The 19,712-nt window shown below is 36.5% G+C and overlaps 1 protein-coding gene across 1 annotated transcript; it reads left to right on the forward strand.

Annotated features, from left to right (window-relative positions):
* Positions 1-171: 171 nt before the first annotated feature.
* Positions 172-16,462, forward strand: SPINK1 (serine peptidase inhibitor Kazal type 1). The gene is made up of 4 exons (XM_031953713.1): positions 172-312; positions 8,143-8,174; positions 10,323-10,429; positions 16,348-16,462. Exons 1-4 carry the CDS (start codon positions 252-254, stop codon positions 16,391-16,393), a joined length of 246 nt encoding a protein of 81 aa, XP_031809573.1. The 5' UTR covers positions 172-251; the 3' UTR covers positions 16,394-16,462.
* Positions 16,463-19,712: the final 3,250 nt, after the last annotated feature.

The raw sequence follows: 19,712 nt of genomic DNA on the forward strand, positions 1-19,712 counted from the left end.
TAGATGGGGAGGGGCAGAACAGGTGAAATTGACCGGCAACGCCAATGTCCATCTATAAACAAGGAGACAAGAAGGAGGGCATCAGGTTAAGGCTGGCTGTGGCAGGAGATCAACCCCCAGAGTATGATGTCATTCAACAGATGGTGCCCATGGTCCCTATATAAGTCAGCCTCTCAGGCTCCTGAGAACTCAGGACAGCTGCCCTGTCTTGAAATCTTTCAGTTTCAGCTTCAGCTAGAGGGTAAAGTGATATGATCATGAGACTTCTTGGCACAGCCCTGCTGCTTTCCCTGGTTCTGTGCTGCTTCTTGGGTAAGTTTCTCCTTGGGCACATCACTCTCACAGTGGGGCCAGTAGCCTACAGACAGCCCTTCATCCAGAGCCCAGTTTGACTCTAGCTGCACCCTAATGGGAGTTTTTAAAAGTTAATGTATACAAACTAAACACTGGTGAAACAGTTGCATGAAAGGAGTTTCAGATACTAAAAGCTTTCTCCACAAACTGTGGGAGGGAATGGGAGTTTTATTAGCCTTCTTTTACAGAGTAGAAAATAGATATCAAATAAGGAAACTAGCCATACAATTAGTGAGTAGGAGACCCCAACTCTAAACCTCAATCTTCTGGATATAGAACCCATAATACAGACTGCACCTCTGAGGACTTAGAAAGGACACTGAAAGGGGTATCATAAACAAGATTCCAATGCTAGATGGGAAATTGGATGAGAATATTGACATGTTTATGGAACAAGAAAGTGAGACAAAGACAGAGAGACAGAGACAGGCAGACAGACAGAAAAACACCAAGACAAGTAGGTGGTACTTTTGGATTCAAGACGACCTGAATTCAAATCCTACCTCTTTAGCTCTGTGAACTTACTTAAGTCACTTAATGTCTCAACAAATTTTTTCATCAGCAAAAGAGAGATAATAATGTCACCCAACTCCCAAGAATGTCATGTAAATATAATGAGATAAACATGTAAAGAACTTTGAAAACCTTAAAATACTACATAAATGTTAGCTACATTATTGTAATTATTATTTTCATGATTTATTTGATCCTAACAACCCTACAAATTTAGTCCTTTACACAGTTGGTCATTTATTTTTATACTGAGAAAAGTGGCATTAAATGAATGCTTAGTCACACAGGTAGTGACTGGATCGGGATCTAGACTCAGATCTCTTCATCTCCAAACTAATACTCTTGCATCCACAATCTGTTACTTGTGTTGTTTCAGGACAGAATCAATAATTAGCTGAGATGAAATGAAAAGAGCTCTCAACTTAATATCTGGATACCTGTCTTGGAATCTTACCTCTGAGTATTAGCTTTGAGACAATGGGCAAATTAATTCATCCCTCTAAGACTCAATTTCTTGATCTATAATTTGGGAATAATAATCTTTGATCTACTTATCTCATGAGATTGTTGTGTGGAAAGGGCTTCCATACTTACTGAAATGCCATCTTAATTGTCAGCTTCTAACATGGATTCTAACAGAATGCTTTAAAAGGATGTTAATAGAAGCACAGGATCACAAGATGTTAGAAATCATCAAGTCCTATTTTCCTCATTTTTATAGATGAGAAAAATGAGTCGTAAGGAGATTATATAACTTACCCAGGGAATAAGTATCTGAAGCAAGATTTGAATCTAGATCTTCTTGACTATTAGAATGTAAGGTTATTCTCTAGCATAGCATGTTTCAGAGCAGTTAAGGGTATGTATGCTTTGAAGGAGTATACTTAGTGAGAACTCCCTACACAGATGGAATCACTAGTCTAAACCCTACCCTAGAACAAATTCATAGAAACATAGAATCTCAGAATCAGTTAGGACTTCAGAGGATATTGAGTCCACCCTCCCCTCCCCCCAGACCAAGAGTCCCTTCTGTGGATATCCCAGGAGGAATTACCCAACCTCTGCTTGAAAAATGTCTATGGCAAGAAATTCACTGCTTTCCAGGTTCATCCATTCCAATTTTTTTTTGACAGATTCCCTTATTAGAAAGCTTTTATAACCAGCACAAACAGTTACCCTTTGACTCTTTTCCTACCCCTTTTTCCTGTCTGGGGCCAAATCAAACAAGTTTACTTTTCTATTGACATGACTGCATATGATTTCAAAGAACTAACAGAGTTTCATCAAGAACAGGACATGCCTTGAATCCCAAAAGAAAATTTTTTTAAAAGGAAAAGAATCTATATGTATGAAAATATTTATAGCAGATTGTTTCTCAGAAAAAAGAACTGGAAATCGAAGGGATGCTCATCAGTTGGGGAATGACTGGATGAATTGTGATATGAGATTATGAAGAAATATTATTGCTCTATAAGAAATGATGAATAGGATGCTATCAGAAAAACCTGGCAAGTTCTCCATGAGGTCAAGAGAAGTGAAATGTAATGTATATATAGTAATACCAAAGTTGTGGGACAATAAGCGATGAATGACTTTGATATTCTCAGCAATACAATGATCCAAGACTACTCTGAAGGACTTATAGTGAAAAATACTATCCATACCAAGAGAAAGACAGTTATATAAGGAAAATCTTGCACTTAGGTTCAAAAAATCAGTCTCAAAAGTACAAGATGAAAGTTTGACTAGCCTACTATAGGACATCTTTAAAAGATGTAAAGGTACTGCTAGGGAGTAACTCAATATGGCTTTAACTATTTGGTATTAAAAAAAAAAGTTAATGATTCCTTAGGCTTTATTCAAAAAAGAATTTGTTCAATCTACAAAGATTATAATTCCATTATACTTTGTCCTGGTCAGGCAGTACTAGATGCCACATTTAAGGAGAAACAATTAATAATCTGGGAAAAGTACAAAGAAGGTAAACCATGATAGTGAAGGGCCTCTGTGTTATTACATATGAGAATTATTGAATTGAAGTGAGGATGAAAAGACTTAGAAGGGACATGATAACTGTCTTCTAGTATTCAAAAGGTTATCAGGTAAAAGGAATAGACTTCTCCTGCTTGGTCCAAGAAGGCAGACTTAGGAACAGTGGGTAGAAGTTACAAAAAAAGGCAAATACTTGACATTGGGGGAAATCCCCTAAGATTTAGTTATGTAATAGTCAAATATTGGCTGCTGCTGGAAGTGGCCCTTTCCATCCATTGATATCCTGCCAAATTCATTTACTAGCAATTAGTAAACTGCCCTAAACATTTCACCCACTCATTGAAGATGTTATGGGATGGACATTGTTAGGTATTTTCTGGGGATTATTCTCATGTAGGTGTTCATTGGATAGGACGGCTCCTGAGGCCTCTTCCAAGGTAAAGATCCTTTGATTGTGTTGCTAAAATATCTTTTCTTCTCCAGGATAAACATTGTCAGTTTCTTTAATCCTTTTATGGCCTGGCTTTCAGATTCCTTCTCATAATTCTAAGATTGATTAGAAGTCCAACTTTAGTATTTTAATATTCAACAAAGAAGTTTCTTAGAATCATCATGGCTATTTGATCTTTATCTCCAAACTTTACAGCACAATCAAGAGTAATAACTGAAAATTTAAAAGAGGCAAATTTAAGCTTGATAAAAGAAAAAATTTCCTGACAGTGAGAGCTGTTCAATTATGGAATGACCTACCCCAGAATGTGGTTGGTTTCCCTCTTTGTAGGTCTTCAAGCAATAGCTGGATGACTATTTATTATGTATGTTAATACAGGCATTATTGTATGAGTTGGACTGAATGTCAGCTGAGCTCCTTTCAGTTTTCAAAATATGGGATTCTCTGCCTAGAAAGACAACTAAAAATCTCTATACTCTTAAAAGAAAAAAAAAAACTCTACCACATTCTCACTTATTGTTATTCTCTTTTTTCTTCTCTTTCTCAGCCAAACTCCTTGAAAAAGCTATTTCCAGTTGCTACTTTCACTTTTCTCTCACTCTGTTAAACCCTCTTCATCTGACTTCTGACCTAATCACTTAATGAAACTATTTTCTCTACTCTTACTCTACTTTCCACTTATACATTGACCACCTTCATTTGGACCCTTATTCCTTTTCCATCTTAATTATTGCAATATTTGGTCCTCTTACTGGTCTTTACTCTGCCATCTCCCCTGTCCATCCCATACCATCTACCCCTGATTTCCCTAAAGCACAGCTCTAACTAATCATGTCACTCTCTTATACAAGTAGTTTTTAAAGATCCAGTGGCTTTCTGCTATCTTTATAATCAAATATAAAACTCTTTTGCTTGCTATTCACAACTCTTCTCATGTTGATCCCTCCTTGCTCCTCCAGTCTCTACATCACTCTCCTCCACACACTGCACAATCCAGGCATATTTGACTATTTGCTTTTTCTCACATCAGACACTACCTTTCTCTTTTTCATCTCTTTGAACTGGCTGTTCACTATGTCTGACATGTTGTCTCTCTCTCTCACTCTCTATTTCTTGGAATCTCTGGATTCCTTCAAGACTTAGTCATCTTCTGCTGAATCTCTCCACCAAATAGCTCTTTCCCATGCAAGGATACATAGTTTCTGTTATAAGTCATTTGTATACTTCTTTATGATTAAGTTGTATCTCCCACCTGAACATAAGTTCTTTGAGAACAGAAACAGCTTGTCTTTATATCTGCAGTACTTGAAACTATTCCTATCATATAATAGGCATTTAATAAGTATTGATTGGTTGATTGAACAATCCTATGAAACAGTTATTTTTCCCAAGAGGAAACTGAGTCTTAGAAAAAGGGAAAGTGATCTGCTAAAGACCAACTGACTAATCAGTTTCAGAGCCAAACTTCAACCATAGCTTTCTTAATTTTAGTTCTATTCAACTATTTTAATCTGCCTTTCAAGTGATGCACACTTGAAAAAAGTACAGCAGAATAAATTCTTCTTAAGTGATAAGCATACTTTATATTCATTCAGTGCTTTATACTTTTTCTGGCACTTTTGGACCTATTATCTAAGTTGTGGCCCATATCACAACCCCTTCAAATTTTATAGAACAAAGGTTGTTATACCCATTTTGTGCAAGCTCAAGTATACAACAGAGGAGACAGTGATCCCAGATTATAATGCTGAAGCCAGAGACATGGCTGGAGTTTCTTATCTTTTTCACCAAATATTCTGCCTTTAAAGTGTTCAAATCCTACTTCTGGTGGATAGGGAATGACAAGGGTTCTGGATTACTCCTAATGTGTTCTGGAATTAGGGTTATTTGTCTTCTAGGTAAACTACCTTTTTTGGAAATCCTTCTCAAACCCCTAAAAAACATGATAAAGCCAAATGAAAAGGTGATTCCTTTACAATGAAAAACAGCTGTCAGCACAATTCAGGAGATAGTTACTTTGAAATTTCCAGAGATCTTAGGTGTCTTTCATGTGGATTCTCCTTCCTCCAGAGCAAATTTGTTGCCTCTTTCTTCTTCCTACCTCCAACCCCACCAATGAACTAACACCTTACTGCACTTTTTCAAGAGTTACTATGGCTAAAATATGCATCCTCTAGGAATCATCTTTTTAGAAATAAGCATGTCACAATTAGACAAATTGATTGCTTAGACCACAAACACATCTTCCAAGATTATGCAGGAAAGATTATTAGCTTAAAAGGACTTTCCAAAGCATGTGCTCTCCTTACATAGACTTTAAGAACTTCAATTATTTCATGCCTTAATGAGTCAACAGAAGAAACTTTTAAGCAAAGACAGCCAACAATAATAATTTTGATTTAAATAAGAGGATAAGAGTTTAAATTTTCCATTTATTTTGTATGTAATCTTGGGTCCCAGTTTCCTCATTTGCAAAATCAGTGGGTTGGTCTAGATGATTCTGAGGTCCTTTTAAGTTCTATGTCAATTTTTATTTGTAAAGCATTTTATTTACAACATCTTTTCAAGGCAGGTAGCATAACTATAATTATTACTATTGTATAAATTAGGAAACTGCCATAGAAGAGAAATAACTCTTCTAATCTCCCACAAAATAATAATGGGCAGAGTTGAGACTGAAATCCAGTTCCTTGAGCTCAAAATGCAGTAATCTTTCTCAAATTTGATGGCAGGAGACCACGAATGAAAGCACACAATGAATCTGATTAATATGTAACTTATTCCATAAGTCATCTAGAAAAATGTGAGGAAAACAGCCTTTTAGAATTTTTTATTTTACTCACTTGGAAATAGATTTAAAGAATGTCAGAAGCAGATGAACCCTTGAGATAATGAAACATGTTATCTGTTACAAAGAGTTGATGGAGTTAGGGTATAGAATACATACATACATATATATATATTTACTGTAATATATATATATATATACATACAGAGAGAGAGAGAGAGAGAGAGAGAGAGAGAGAACAGTAATTTAGGGGATTTGTTTAGCTTGACCATGCATATTTATTGCAATTTTAAAATTTTTTCTGAATTATGGGAATCAGAAAAAAAATTGAATTTCTATTCATTTATTTTTCAATAGAAAAGTGAAGGATGGAATGCTACATATGTGACATGTTGTATTGCACATTCAGATGAGGTCATTATATCAATAAAACTGAAAATGAACCAAAAAAGAGACAGTGAAAAGTGATGTCACTTCACATTTTTGTGTGGGAAAGACTTGCTCCATTTACTCCCTAAGGCTATAACTACTGGCTTAATTATGAATTTTTTATGACCAGGCAAAAAAAGAAGACTCTGTAATTATATAGATTAAATTAATGGTTTAAAAAAGAAAGTCTAAGATGATTCTCAGATTGTAAATCGAACTTCCTCGAAGGTATGGTGATGCCAGAGATAGAAATAGAGACAGTAAGAAGAAGAGTAGATTTATAGAAAAATGTGATGAGTTTTTGTTTTGGACATGTTTAGATTGAAAATGCCTATGGGACATCCAGGATGAAGTATCCAGAGGACAGTGTATGATGTAGGAGTAGTACTCAGGAAAGACATGAAAGCTGACAATATAGGTTTCTGAGTCATCTGCAAAGAAACAACATTGAATCTATAGGAATTGCACAAGTTATTAAAATCAGGAATGTTGGAAAAGAACAGAAGAGAGTCCATAACAAAGTCTGGGATAAGCCTGTACAAAGCAGTCAGGGCATGGATGAGAGGGCAGCAAAGCAGATTGTGATGTGCTAACCAGCAAGGAGGAAAACCAGGAGAGAGCAGTACCCTGGAAATCCAGAAACAGAGAATGCCTGGGATGTTGGAATGATTAGCATGTTGGAAGTTTCAGAAAGAAATCTACATGGTTAGTGAGAAAAGAACATTAAATTTAGCAATTAGGAGATTATTAGTAACCTTTGAGAGAGTGGGGATTGCCTAAACACATCAGTAATTCTCTCATTTCCATGACTGCTCCTTTGCTTAAAATACCCTGCTTTCCTACATCAGTCTGTCAAAATATGTGTTCCAAAACTATATTCCTCTATGGCTTTTCCCATAGTACTTATCAGATTTTGCATTGCATTATATTTATATGTATTTGTATCTTTTCTCATGGGAAGGTCTCGTACCTTATTTTTTACCCCACTCATTTCCCCAATATTATAGAATCTCAGTAAATTTCCCCAATGTTACAGAATCTCATTAAACCTTGATTAAATTAAAAGAAGAAAATATCTGTCAATAAAAAGTTATTATAATAAAAAAGAAGAAGAAAATAGAATGTAGAACATAAGACACAAAACATAAAATGTAAAACATTGAGTGTTGGATCTGAAAGTGACCTTTGAACATTAAACATCAAATGTTAGAACTAGAAGAGAACCCCTTAGATTATCTAGTTTAACTGAAAGTGAAATGCAACAACAGAGATTTGTTCAAGGTTACATAGTGATTGATTAGCACAGTAATGAAAAAGCTCCAGATGTCTTAATTCCCAGAACCAAAGATTTGCAAGTGAAATAATGCAGAGAAAAATACCTGTCTTTGTTTAGGAGACTGGACTTTGTATAATTCTGCTACATTTGCTGGGACTGGGGTTTGTGGGAAGATCATTGCAATGGCAGCAGGGAGGCTGCAGAGATATGTATAGAGGGGTGGGTGGAGAGGCTGGGACTAATCTGGACTACTATGGCTCCCTTATTCCTCCTTCCCACCCCCAAAGTATCAGTTCTACACACAAGGCAAACTTAACTTTTTTATAATTTGTTTCCTAGATACTGCACATACTGCTTTACGAGCACGAGATGTAAGAAGAATTTCTTCTTTTTTTAAGTACATTTCCTATGCCGTGGTGAAGGGATCACTGATTCCAGCTCTGTCTGCTTGTTCTGTGTTCCAACATCCTGTATTCTGTGTTCTGAGATCCCTGCAACATTTTGTGGTCTATGCTCTGACATTCCATGTCTTGTGTTCTAGGATCCCTTCCAGATCTATCTACTATTTCAGTATATATTCTGTGTTCTGTGTTCTGAGGCCTCTTCTAGCTCTGACATTTTATGTTCTGTGCTTGACATTCTATGTTCTATATTTTCCCTTTCACCTCTGATCCACTGTGTTCTGTGCTCTAACATTCTATATGCTATGTTCTGAGGTCTCTTCCAACTTTGCATTCTATGTTCTAAGCAGCTCTAACATGCTGTGTTCTTTGTTCTAAATTCACTTGCTGCTCTGAGTGGTCTACTTTATTCTAAGATTTCTCTAGTTCTGCTATTGTAAAACTCAATGACATTGTCTGTAATGAAGCAAACGTTAGTGATTGTTTTCTTTCTCTTAACAATGATCATTTCAGTGTCTTTTGTGATTGTTAAAATCTGCTTGTTGATTAAAAAGAACAAAAATTAAGCAAAATGAGACAGGAAAGATTCTCTGAAAGAGCTAATAGCTCCCAAATTATGGAACCCAGAGCACTCCCCAGAATGTATTTCTCTGTTTCAACTATGAGTAACAAGCTAGATTTCTCTCTACCAACCTAATTTCAGATTGATCGCTGGATACCTTCCATTTAAAATCTCCATTTATATAGTGCTTTCTCCTCTCCAATATACTCTCATTTGAATCTCACAAAAGTCTTTCAATGAGGTGAAAGGTAGGGTTATGTCCTTCATTTTGCTGGAGAGGAAAGTGAGGCGCAAAAAGGAAGTTTTTGAATATTAAATGGAAAAGACATGAGAATCCATTTAGTTCAACTTCATTTATAGATGGGGAACTAAAGGCAAAAGTTATACAAATGCAATTCTAAGTTACATTAAGAGAGATATCATGTCAAGAAAAAGAGAAGTAATAGTCCACTAGACTCTGCTCTGGTCATACCCCATCTACAGCATTTCTTATATTCCACTATGAGCAACATACATTAGGAAGGACATTGCAAACTGCAGCAAACAAGGAAAGAATGAGGAAGACTGATGAGGGGACAGAAGATTATGCCATAGGAAGTTAATTTAAAGACATTATGAAAATTGGCCTGAGGAAGAGTAGATTTAAAAGACGTGTGACTGCTGAATGGTTGTCATATAGAGAGTGATTCATCTGGTTTTGCTTAGCCCCAGAAAATAGAAGTAAGATAAGTGAAGGATACCTACAAAGAGGGATATTTGGTTTCTATCTAAGGAGAGGAATTAATAATTAGAATTGTCCTAAAATGAAATCATTGGGGAAGCTAGATGGCACAGTAGATAAGAGTGTTGACTCTGAGTTCAGGAGGACCTTAGTCCAAATATGGCCTCAGACACTTAACACTTCCTAACCCTGTGATGCTGGGCAAGTCACTTAACCCCAATTGCCTCAATAAAATAAAATAAAACTGAAATGAAATAGTCTGCCTTGGGAAGTAGAGAGCTCCCCATCAATAGAAATTGTTTTATCAGGCGTCTCCATCACATGAGCCCCCCACAGTTTTATAGAGAGAAACTGCAAGCAAATGATTCAAGCCCTATCAATCACTATTGCCTTGGGTCTATATTTCACAATCCTTCAAGGCATAGAATACTATGAAGCACCATTTACCATCTCAGATGGCATTTACGGCTTAATGTTCTTTGTAGTAACACCTTTTATCATTCTGACAAGTGACTTGTCCAAGATCACAGGTCCATAGTGAAACATAAACTAAAGTCATGGAAGTCTTGTAGCATAATAAAGGTAAAGCCAAGGCTAGATGAATTTTTATCAGATACATTATAGACGAGAATCCCTATTAAATACTTATTCCAGCTAAAACCCCATTTCTACAAGAAGCTTCTCCCAGTCCCCCATAATTCTAGTGCCTTCCCTCTATTGATTATTTCTAATTTAGGCATGTCCAATTCTTTGTGACCCCTTTTGGAAATTTTCCAGCTCTAGTTGGGTTTCTGTGATAGAGGAGGAGAATCAAACTGTTTTATTGCTCTTCTAGGCTAAATGCAATTACCCATTAATTGGATGCCCCAGACACTATGATCCTGTCTGTGGCACTGATGGACATACTTATAACAATGAATGTTTGCTGTGTTCAGAAATTAGGTAAGTACTACTGTGACTTTCTTTAGATTTAACCTTTTAAAGCTCAATGTGTTTGTTTCCTAGACATGGGGACTTGAGGGAAACTTCAAAATTATCTAGTACAGTAGTTCTTAACCTTGGGTCTCCAGGTTGGTCCCCCAATAATGGATCAGTTGAGAAAACTTTGTAAGGACCATGTGCTTGGATGGGGAAAAAATGTCTTTATTTTCACTAACCTCAGAAATTTTTCATTTCATTCAATTATAAAAGTAGGCAACAAAATGAAAAGGAGTCTATAGGCTTCATCAAACTCTCTCCTGTCTCTCTCTCTCTCTCTCTCTCTCTCTCTCTCTCTCTCTCTCTCTCACACACACACACACACACACACACACACATACACACACACACACACACACACAATTTTAAAAACAAGACAAAACAAAACCTTGATTTAGTCCAAAATTTTCTTTTCTTTTTTTTTTAATTTAATAGCCTTTTATTTACAGGTTATATGTATGGGTAACTTTACAGCATTAACAATTGCCACACCTCTTGTTCCAATTTTTCACCTCTTATCCCCCACCCCTTCCCCCAGATGGCAGGACGACCAGTAGATGTTAAATATATTAAAACATAAATTAGATACACAATAAGTATACATGACCAAAATGTTATTTTGCTGTACATTTTGCTGTTATTTTGCTGATTCTTTTGAATCAGACTCTGAAATATTATACAATTAGCTTGTGAAGGAAATCAAAAATGCCGGTGGGCATAAATATAAGGGATTGGGAATTCAATGTAATGGTTTTTAGTAATCTCCCAGAGTTCTTTCTCTGGGTGTAGCTGGTTCAGTTCATTACTGCTCCATTGGAAATGATTTGGTTGATCTCATTGCTGAGGATGGCCAGGTCCATCAGAACTGGTCATCATATAGTATTGTTGTTGAAGTATATAATGATCTCCTGGTCCTGCTCATTTTACTCAGCATCAGTTCGTGTAAGTCTCTCCAGGCCTTTCTGAAATCATCCTGTTGGTCATTTCTTACAGAACAATAATATTCCATAATATTCATATACCACAATTTATTCAGCCATTCTCCAGCTGATGGGCATCCACTCAGTTTCCAATTTCTAGCCACTACAAAGAGGGCTGCAATAAACATTCGTGCACATACAGGTCCCTTTCCCTTCTTTAGTATCTCTTTGGGATATAAGCCCAGTAGTAACACTGCTGGATGAAAGGGTATGCACAGTTTGATAACTTTTTGAGCATAGTTCCAAAATACTCTCCAGAATGGTTGTAGTCCAAAACTTTCATGTGACAGGGAGCATGAGGGAGGAAGTGCTGATTTGCCCAAGGTCTCCCAGGTAATAATTTACAAATGGGATTCAACCCCATGTCTGCTAGCACCTAATCCAGTGTTCTTTCTACCATACAATGATGCCTCTAATTACTAATATCTGTCCAGACGTGAACAAACTCCACACAATTAGCTGGGTCCAATGGACACTAAGAAAATATATCAATTGGGTTACCACTACAATGATGTCAAGGAAAAATGCAGTGAACAATGAGGAGGTTTCATAAGACTTCCACATATACAACATGACAGGGAAGGGGGAGCAACCCTTGTCTTAGAGTCAGGAAATGGGACCTAGTACAAACTCAGCTCCTAACTTACTTTGTGATTTTGGATTGGTTACTTCCCTTCTATAAACTTAGGTTCTTTCTTCTGTCAAATGGAGGGTGTAGACTACATGGTCTTTAAGTACTCTTTCTAGAATTCCTATCTAGAGCTAAAGTTTTGTGTTCTATAATCCTTTCATCAATAGCTAAATAAATGTTACCATTTATGTTCAGGAGGGCTAAAAAAAAACAAGATGTGTACTCATAGATTCATTATTAGTTAATCTCCTGCACGCACTCTTACTCTCAGTTGAACTGACTTACTTGGTGTTCCTTTCAAGCTGAAACTGAGCAGATGCACTTCCACAACAGAGCATTTAAGGCTAATTACTTATTGGACAATACTCTATTAGCATAAGCTTGGAAAATGGCCAGCCCCACTATTCTGTGCTGACTAGATCTGTTGGTGTATACAGAGAATTGTAAGAGGGATTAGAGGGTGGAGTAAGACAAGTTAGAGTTACACTTTTGGGGGACAAGAGGAGAAAGAAGGTGTGGAGATTGCTGGTCCATTCCCTTCAGTTCTACCCCCAAGACCAAGGGCTTTTGCTTATTCTGACTCTAGCTGATTCTAAAGTATCCAGGGTGCTAACTTGGTCTTCACAGAGTTTAAGTCATGGATTTAAACTCTGATTCCTCTCTGTTGTTGCCCTCTCAGAGAAGATCAAGACATCAGGGAGATGATGCCATGATATGCAAGTGAATTGGATTTAAGTGAGACGGGACTGTGCAAAGTCACCAGTCTCATTTCTCCTCCAGAGCCGTCTGGGTCTAGTGGACAGATATAGATCAGGACCTCTCTAAGTGGCTGACCAAGATTTGATATATTCTTTTTCCTCAAGGGTTCTCAACATTCTAACTGGAGACACTAGACACATACACCTGAAATAATAAAAGAATCAGGAGGGCTAAAAAAACAAGATGTATACTCATAGATTCATTATTAGTTAATCTCCTGCAGGCACTCTTACTCTCAGCCGAACTGACTTACTTGTTGTTCCTTTCACCTGAAACTTCATCTTCTCCTTTTATGACTTTCCATGGGATATACCCTAAGACTAGAATGCCATCCCTCCACAGCTCTGCTTCTTGGACACCTAGTTCCATCAAGGCTTTTTTTTCAATTATCACTTATTGCACAAAGTGAGTGATTTTTCCCAATCCTCTGAGTGGTTGAACCATTCTCCCTATTCCCTCAACTAATTATTTTGGGTTTACTGAATATATATTTTGTTTTTTACTCAAAGATTAAACTCCTTTAAGACAAGGATTGTTTTATTCTGGGGTTCTTTTTTATCTGCAGCACATAGGAAGAGTATAATAAATGCTTGTTCAATTGAATTGAATTAAGTCAAATCTGAAAAGTTTCTTTAAAAAGAATCTTCAGATCTGGAAGGGATTTTATGAAATATGCAGATTAACTACTGTTTTTTTTAAAAAGAAGAAACTAAATTCAAGGGAATATAATTTACTTGTCCAAGATCACACAGATCAGCAACAAAAGACCTATAATGCAAATCAGATTTGTTGTTTATTGCTCTTTTCTAAAGGCTACCAATTCTTCCCTTGAACATTTACTAGTTATATATCCCTGCTCAAGTTACTTAATCCTGTTTGCTTCAGTTTTATCATCTATAAGGAAATGACACACCCCTCCAACTGTCATTCATCCTTCATTCTCAAAGACCAGTATATTTGCCAGGAAAACTTCAAATGGGATCATGAAAGACAATGCAGAAATGACTGAAGGGCAATAGCAAGAAAGGATGTCAAAGGAAGGAGATGACAGTGAGTTGTAAAGGAGGAAGAGGGGATGGAAAAAGTGAGACTTGAAGGATGAATATATTTTGGACCAACTTGAGGAAAGGGGAAGATCTTCCATACCAAAGGAACAATTTGATGAAAGGGGAGGTTGTGCCTAGTGAAACTATGGAAACTGAAGGGTAAGAAGGAGATTGAGGATTAAGATTTAAATTTTTTCCCTGCATAGGACACATTTCCAAATTATCCTAAAATCATACCCTAGCTTTGTCCCATGTCAGAGGCCTTCTCCTTCTTGGGACTGGGAAATTTTGATATACTGTGCTAATCCCAGACTTGTGTTCCTCAATGTGAAATATTAGGAAGAATTCCAATTTCCTGGGCCTGACTTGGTATCTTAAACTAAGTTCTAAGTGTATTATTTCAATATATTTACATATCTTGCTAAGGTGAATTTTGAACCATTTGGTAATTTTCCCAAGGTCTGGCTAAGTTGTTAAAATAAACTTACATCTTTATCAGCAATAGGGAGGAACAAACAAAAATAAGATGACCTTGAATTTTAGAAATCCACCAGGTTCCAAGGTAAAAATCAACAACTCAGAGAACATAAAATGTCAGAGCTGTAGATGCCCTTAGAATGCAGAGTTTAAAATGTACCTATATCTTAAACATATGTTTTCCAATTGACTAGAACTTCTAGAGAAGCTCTGAATAAAGTTTTAAATCAAGGATTCTTAATTTCTTTTTTGTCATGGATCCCTTTGGCAGTCTGGTGGCACTTTCCCAGAATCACATTTTTAAAGGCATAAAACAAGAAATATAGGATTACAAAGAAAATGGAAATAGTCAACAAAACGTGAAAAAAAAAAAAGTTCACAGACTTCCAAGTTAAGAATTCTTTGCTAGACTTTTCCTGACTAGTCTTGTAATACCGAAGAAACTGAGCAAGACAGAGGTTAGAGATCAATTCAAGTTTATTAAATGGAGAGAGATACTGGGACCAGATGGATCTTGGTCCCAGGGCTGGGTGAGAGATCATCTCAAAGAATCCAGCCCTGAGTACTGGGACAACAAGCTTTTTTATAGTATTACAAGAACAGTGATATAATGGGGGAGGTACCTAGGTGAAGATAACCTAATGGTGGGGGAGGCCCCTAGGATGACACAATGGAAAGAGGTTACTGATATTCTAATGACATCTAAAATGGATAAACCTTTATCCTGTCAAACATTAAGAAGCAATGTCTATAACCTAAAGCTATAAAACCTTCATTTCATCAACCATTTAAGAAGGAATGATTATAGCCTGGGGTTTGGGGGCACAGCAACTGAGGTAGACCTCATCAAACATTAAGAGGGAAAGGTTATAACTTGAGGCAGGATAACTAAATAGGACAATTGGAGAAACTGGGTCATGACATTAAAAAGGGAACTTTGGCACAACAGTCTGATTGTCCAAATTCAGGGCCATGAAAATATGATGATTTTTTATGCATTAAAAGTAAGTAATTTATAGTCCTTGAACAAATTTGGTTGTCTTGATATTCAATGTTAAGTTTGAAATGTAACATTTTTCTTTTTGTAAAAAATAGAGTAGATAATATACAGCAGAAGCAATAATTAAGATGAATAAACTGAAGAATCCATGATTCCTAGCAGAGCAGTGGATTTAATTCATATGGGAATTAAGAGTTTTGGGAGAAGATAAAACAGGAAGAATGGAGGGACTCTGAGGCACTTAAAACTAATAGTAGCTTACATTTACATAGCACCTTCAATGTGTCACTTAATGTCCTAAACACTTTACAATTATTACCTCATATGATACAACAACCTTGGGAGAAAGGTGCTATGATTATTCATTTTGAACATGAGAAAACTGAGGCAAACAGATTAAGTGACTTGTGTAAGGTCATAAGTGAGTGTCTGAGATTGGACTTGAATTCAGGGTCTTTCAAGTCCCAGGTTCCTCACTCTTATCTATTGTAATTCCCAGCTACACTTAATTTTATTCAGAGGAAAAAGATCAACCAATTAAGATGCTGTTTGAAAGCTCTGGTTAGGTTCTGGTCAGGGCACAGAAAATGAAAGAGGTGAAGAGAAAACCTTAGGGAAGGAGATATTAATCATTGACTTTAAATATGGGAAGGATTGTTGAGGTAGTAAGAATGTTTTGTTTTGCTTAGCTCCAAAAGGAAGAAACAAGAAGCAATGAGCAGAAAATGCCAAGACTCAAATTTTGGTTCAAAACAAGAAGTTTCTGACCAAAAAAAATATGATCATCTATGAATTAGATGACATTATGATACTCTTTATCTAAGGTTCATTCCAAATTTTACATTCTGTGTTTTAAGGTTACTCCCTACTCTAATGTCCTATTTTGTCCTTGTTCTAATGACTTTCCAGGAAGAGTTTTCTTTCCTGCCTCAAGGTTTCGATTTTTGTAATGATGGTAACTCACAGTGTTCTGTTTATTTCTTCTATAGGAAAAGAAATGTTCCTATCCAGGTTAAAAAAGAGGGGAGATGCTAAGGAACCAAAATATCCTCGAGCAGCACCACGATTGGTCACCCTGATTCGTTAATAAATGATGAGACTGACTCTTGCTGTTTATATGATTTCTTAAGAAATTCGTGTTAAGAAAATCAACTGTGGCATCACGAATAGGCTGGCCTCTGGGTCATTTCAAGCCCTGTCCTGACCCCTACTGGCAGTGTGGGTTCAAGCCCTTCCCCTGATCTTTGTGGCTCATCAACTCTCAGTCCCCTCCAGACAATTCTCCATTATAAAATGAGAGAGTGCTTTACTTGCTGTAGTAAAGAGAGCTACTCACCAAAAGCTCTGTATAATGATAAAATCATAGCTCTGATTTAAAGAAGGGGGTGAAGGGGGAAGAAAATGAAGAAGATCTGGAGGGACGATTAGGAACAAGAGCTAGGATCACTATAATTACTTATATTTTTATAGGGCTTTATAATTATATAGACATTTGCAGTATTTTATGTCTTTCAGTGCTCACTGCAACCCTCTACATAATAGAAAATGCCCATAAATATATCAGCCTATTCTAAGGGTCAGAAAGGAAAAGTGACTTTCTCAGACTCCTATATCCAAGTAATGAGAGAACCAGGATTAGGATACAGTTCTTCTGATTGCCAATCCAGGGCTCTTTACATTGCATTACATTATCTCTCAAAGCCATGGCTTACAGTTTGGAACGATCACAAGATCCTAGTACCTTAGAATTGGAAGAAACCTCATAGAACATTTATTCAAATCTTTTCATTTTATGTTACATGGCTATTTTACAATTGGAAGATGAGACAAATTCAATGATTTGCCCAAGATTACACATAGTACACAGAAATGAGATTCAAATTCTGCTTATCTGTCTCCAAATCCATTGATCTTTTCATTATACCATTCTGTCAATAAAGACACTATGATTAAAGGAAATAGATGATTTCTCCTCCCTTTCTCCCAAGAAAGTTGCATTGCATATTTAAAAAAAAAAATGATCAGAGGAAATCCAGCCACAAAAGGGAGCTAATGTGATGGAGACGATGAAGGAAAAACACACACACACACACACACACACACACACACACACAAATGAGACAATGGTATGCATGAATCAAAGGAAATGTGGCCAGAAGACAATAAAGAGTTCAGGAAACAAAATCCAAATATAGCATGGACATACACTATAATGCCAAATGAGGCCTTCATTGGATTTTCTGAGTACCCCCAGGAGCTCCTTTTTAGCCCACATCAGAACAACTGATACATAACTGATTTGCCTTTAACAATTATTTCATTCTCCCAAAGCCCCATTTCTAAGTTCAAGCAGAGAAAAATTCAGTTCATGGTAATAGGAACTTGCTTCCTATTTATTTCCTAATCATTCCTAATTATACTAATTAATTTTTTCTAACAATTCCTAATTATACTAATTAATTAAGTTAAGAACAAAAACAAAGACCATAATGAAACGCACATGCCAGTTTCTTGTGAAGCCTCCCAAATCCAGGCCTGTCTCCTCATTCAGCCATGTTGTAAGAACAGACATGGAGTTTAACCAGAAGCTGACCAGCTTGGTCAGGACTTATTGATAGCTAACTGCCCACAAGTACTTGCTGTCTGGTGTCTTGCCACCAATGAAATATTCAGTGGTATTTTGCAAATCTACTAATATGCAAAAACTATCATTACAAATATTAACAATCAGAATGAGAAATTAGCAGCAAAAGGACACACAGAAGTAGACATAATTTCTTCAGGGCTTACAACTAACATTTTATCCATAAAGTGTCTATAATGATTCTGGCCATTTTGTCCAGCCAGTTCTCCACATCTTCTCCTGGGAAGAAGGACCAAATATGACCAGACTAGCTCAGAGGAAGAAGCAATGAAAGGAATATCCATCCTAGGCCTGGTACTGAAATATGGAGACACCGATTACTGAAGGAGAATAAAGAGGAACCTTTGGAGTAAGTTACAGCTCCATCATAGAGTTTGTGACTGAGGAGAGAGAATATGAATATAATTTGATGCATACTTTTGTCTTAGGGATAGCAGATGTCAGTAGACTCAGAGTTCAAATCTGGCCCTGTGACTCTAATCAAGTCACATACCCCTGTTTGCCTCAGTTTCCTCATTTATAAAATGAGTTGAAAAGGGAATGGTAAATCACTCTAGTATCTCTAACAAGAAAATCCCAAATGGTGTTACAAAGAGTATGACACAATGAAAATGATTCAGCAACAACAAAAAATTTCAGAGGATTCAGAGAAAGAATATGTAGATTTCTATGGCCTAAAATTCTGTGTGGGAAGTTACCGTAAAGGAGATGGATGGAAAGTCTTCAAGACTCCAGTTCTAAAGACAAACCCCATCTATTCTAATGAAGAAGAAAAGGAAATTGTTGTCTAAAGAGAATGATGTGACTGCTTAAGATTGTGTAATTAAATAAAATATATAGTATTTAAAATAATGTAAGTGGTTAAAAAACTTATTGAATAATTCAAATTTTTTAAAACTTTAAAAGACATAATATTAATAATAATAATAATAATGCTAGCTAGCAATGATGAACTCCATTATCTGTGAGGTATTGTACCAAGCACTTTCCAAATAGTTTTTCATTTGATCTTCAAAACAACTTTCAGAAGTAGGGACTATTATGATCTCTACTTTATGTGAGGGAGCTGAGACAGAGGTAAAAATGCTTTATACAAGGTCACATGGCTAAACAGGTATAAAAGACAGAAGGAAGTGCACTATTTGAGATGAATATAAAAGTGACAGTTTTATAATAAGAAGAATACTAGGATCCTTAAAATTCAGAATAAGCTGATTATGAGGAAGGGTGACAGACAGCCAAAAAGAAAAGTGGTTGGTTTGGGCTTTGGGAGTTTGGAGTTGTTGGTTTTTTAGCTAGCTAGGATCAAGAAAAAGACCTAAGAAATAACAAGGCTCCTGCTGGAGAGAAAGGGATAATGATAATGGAAAGGAGCTGTGTCTTCTCAGGTGTTATTTTGCTCCTCTTTTCCTATTAAAAATTATCTCAGAACTGAGAGTAGGAAAAAAAAAAGGTAATAGCATGGAAACCCAAGATCATGGAGGAAATGGTAAAATAGGATCTAGCTCCCCTCACTGAGTGCATATCACTGCCTATATAAGTAACCCCTACTTTAGTAAAAGAACTTGACAGATGGAGTAGCTGAGGTGCTGTCAGTGATATCTCAAAGTGGGTGAAAAACAATATATTTGTAGTGGGCCAATTTCCTGAAGTTTAAAAAAGAACAAGGCGTGGGGGAGGAGGAGTCTTAAAATTTCAAACTATAGACTG

Source organism: Sarcophilus harrisii, chromosome 2, assembly GCF_902635505.1.
Source record: "Sarcophilus harrisii chromosome 2, mSarHar1.11, whole genome shotgun sequence".
NCBI lineage: Eukaryota > Metazoa > Chordata > Mammalia > Dasyuromorphia > Dasyuridae > Sarcophilus > Sarcophilus harrisii.

Excerpts from the sequence above, each read along its gene's own strand:
- SPINK1 (XM_031953713.1), top strand. The coding sequence starts at position 252 with ATGATCATGAGACTTCTTGGCACAGCCCTGCTGCTTTCCCTGGTTCTG. Across the intron at positions 313-8,142 it reads GGTTCTGTGCTGCTTCTTGG|ATACTGCACATACTGCTTTA; the intron begins GTAAGTTTCTCC and ends TTTGTTTCCTAG. Across the intron at positions 10,430-16,347 it reads TTGCTGTGTTCAGAAATTAG|GAAAAGAAATGTTCCTATCC; the intron begins GTAAGTACTACT and ends TTTCTTCTATAG.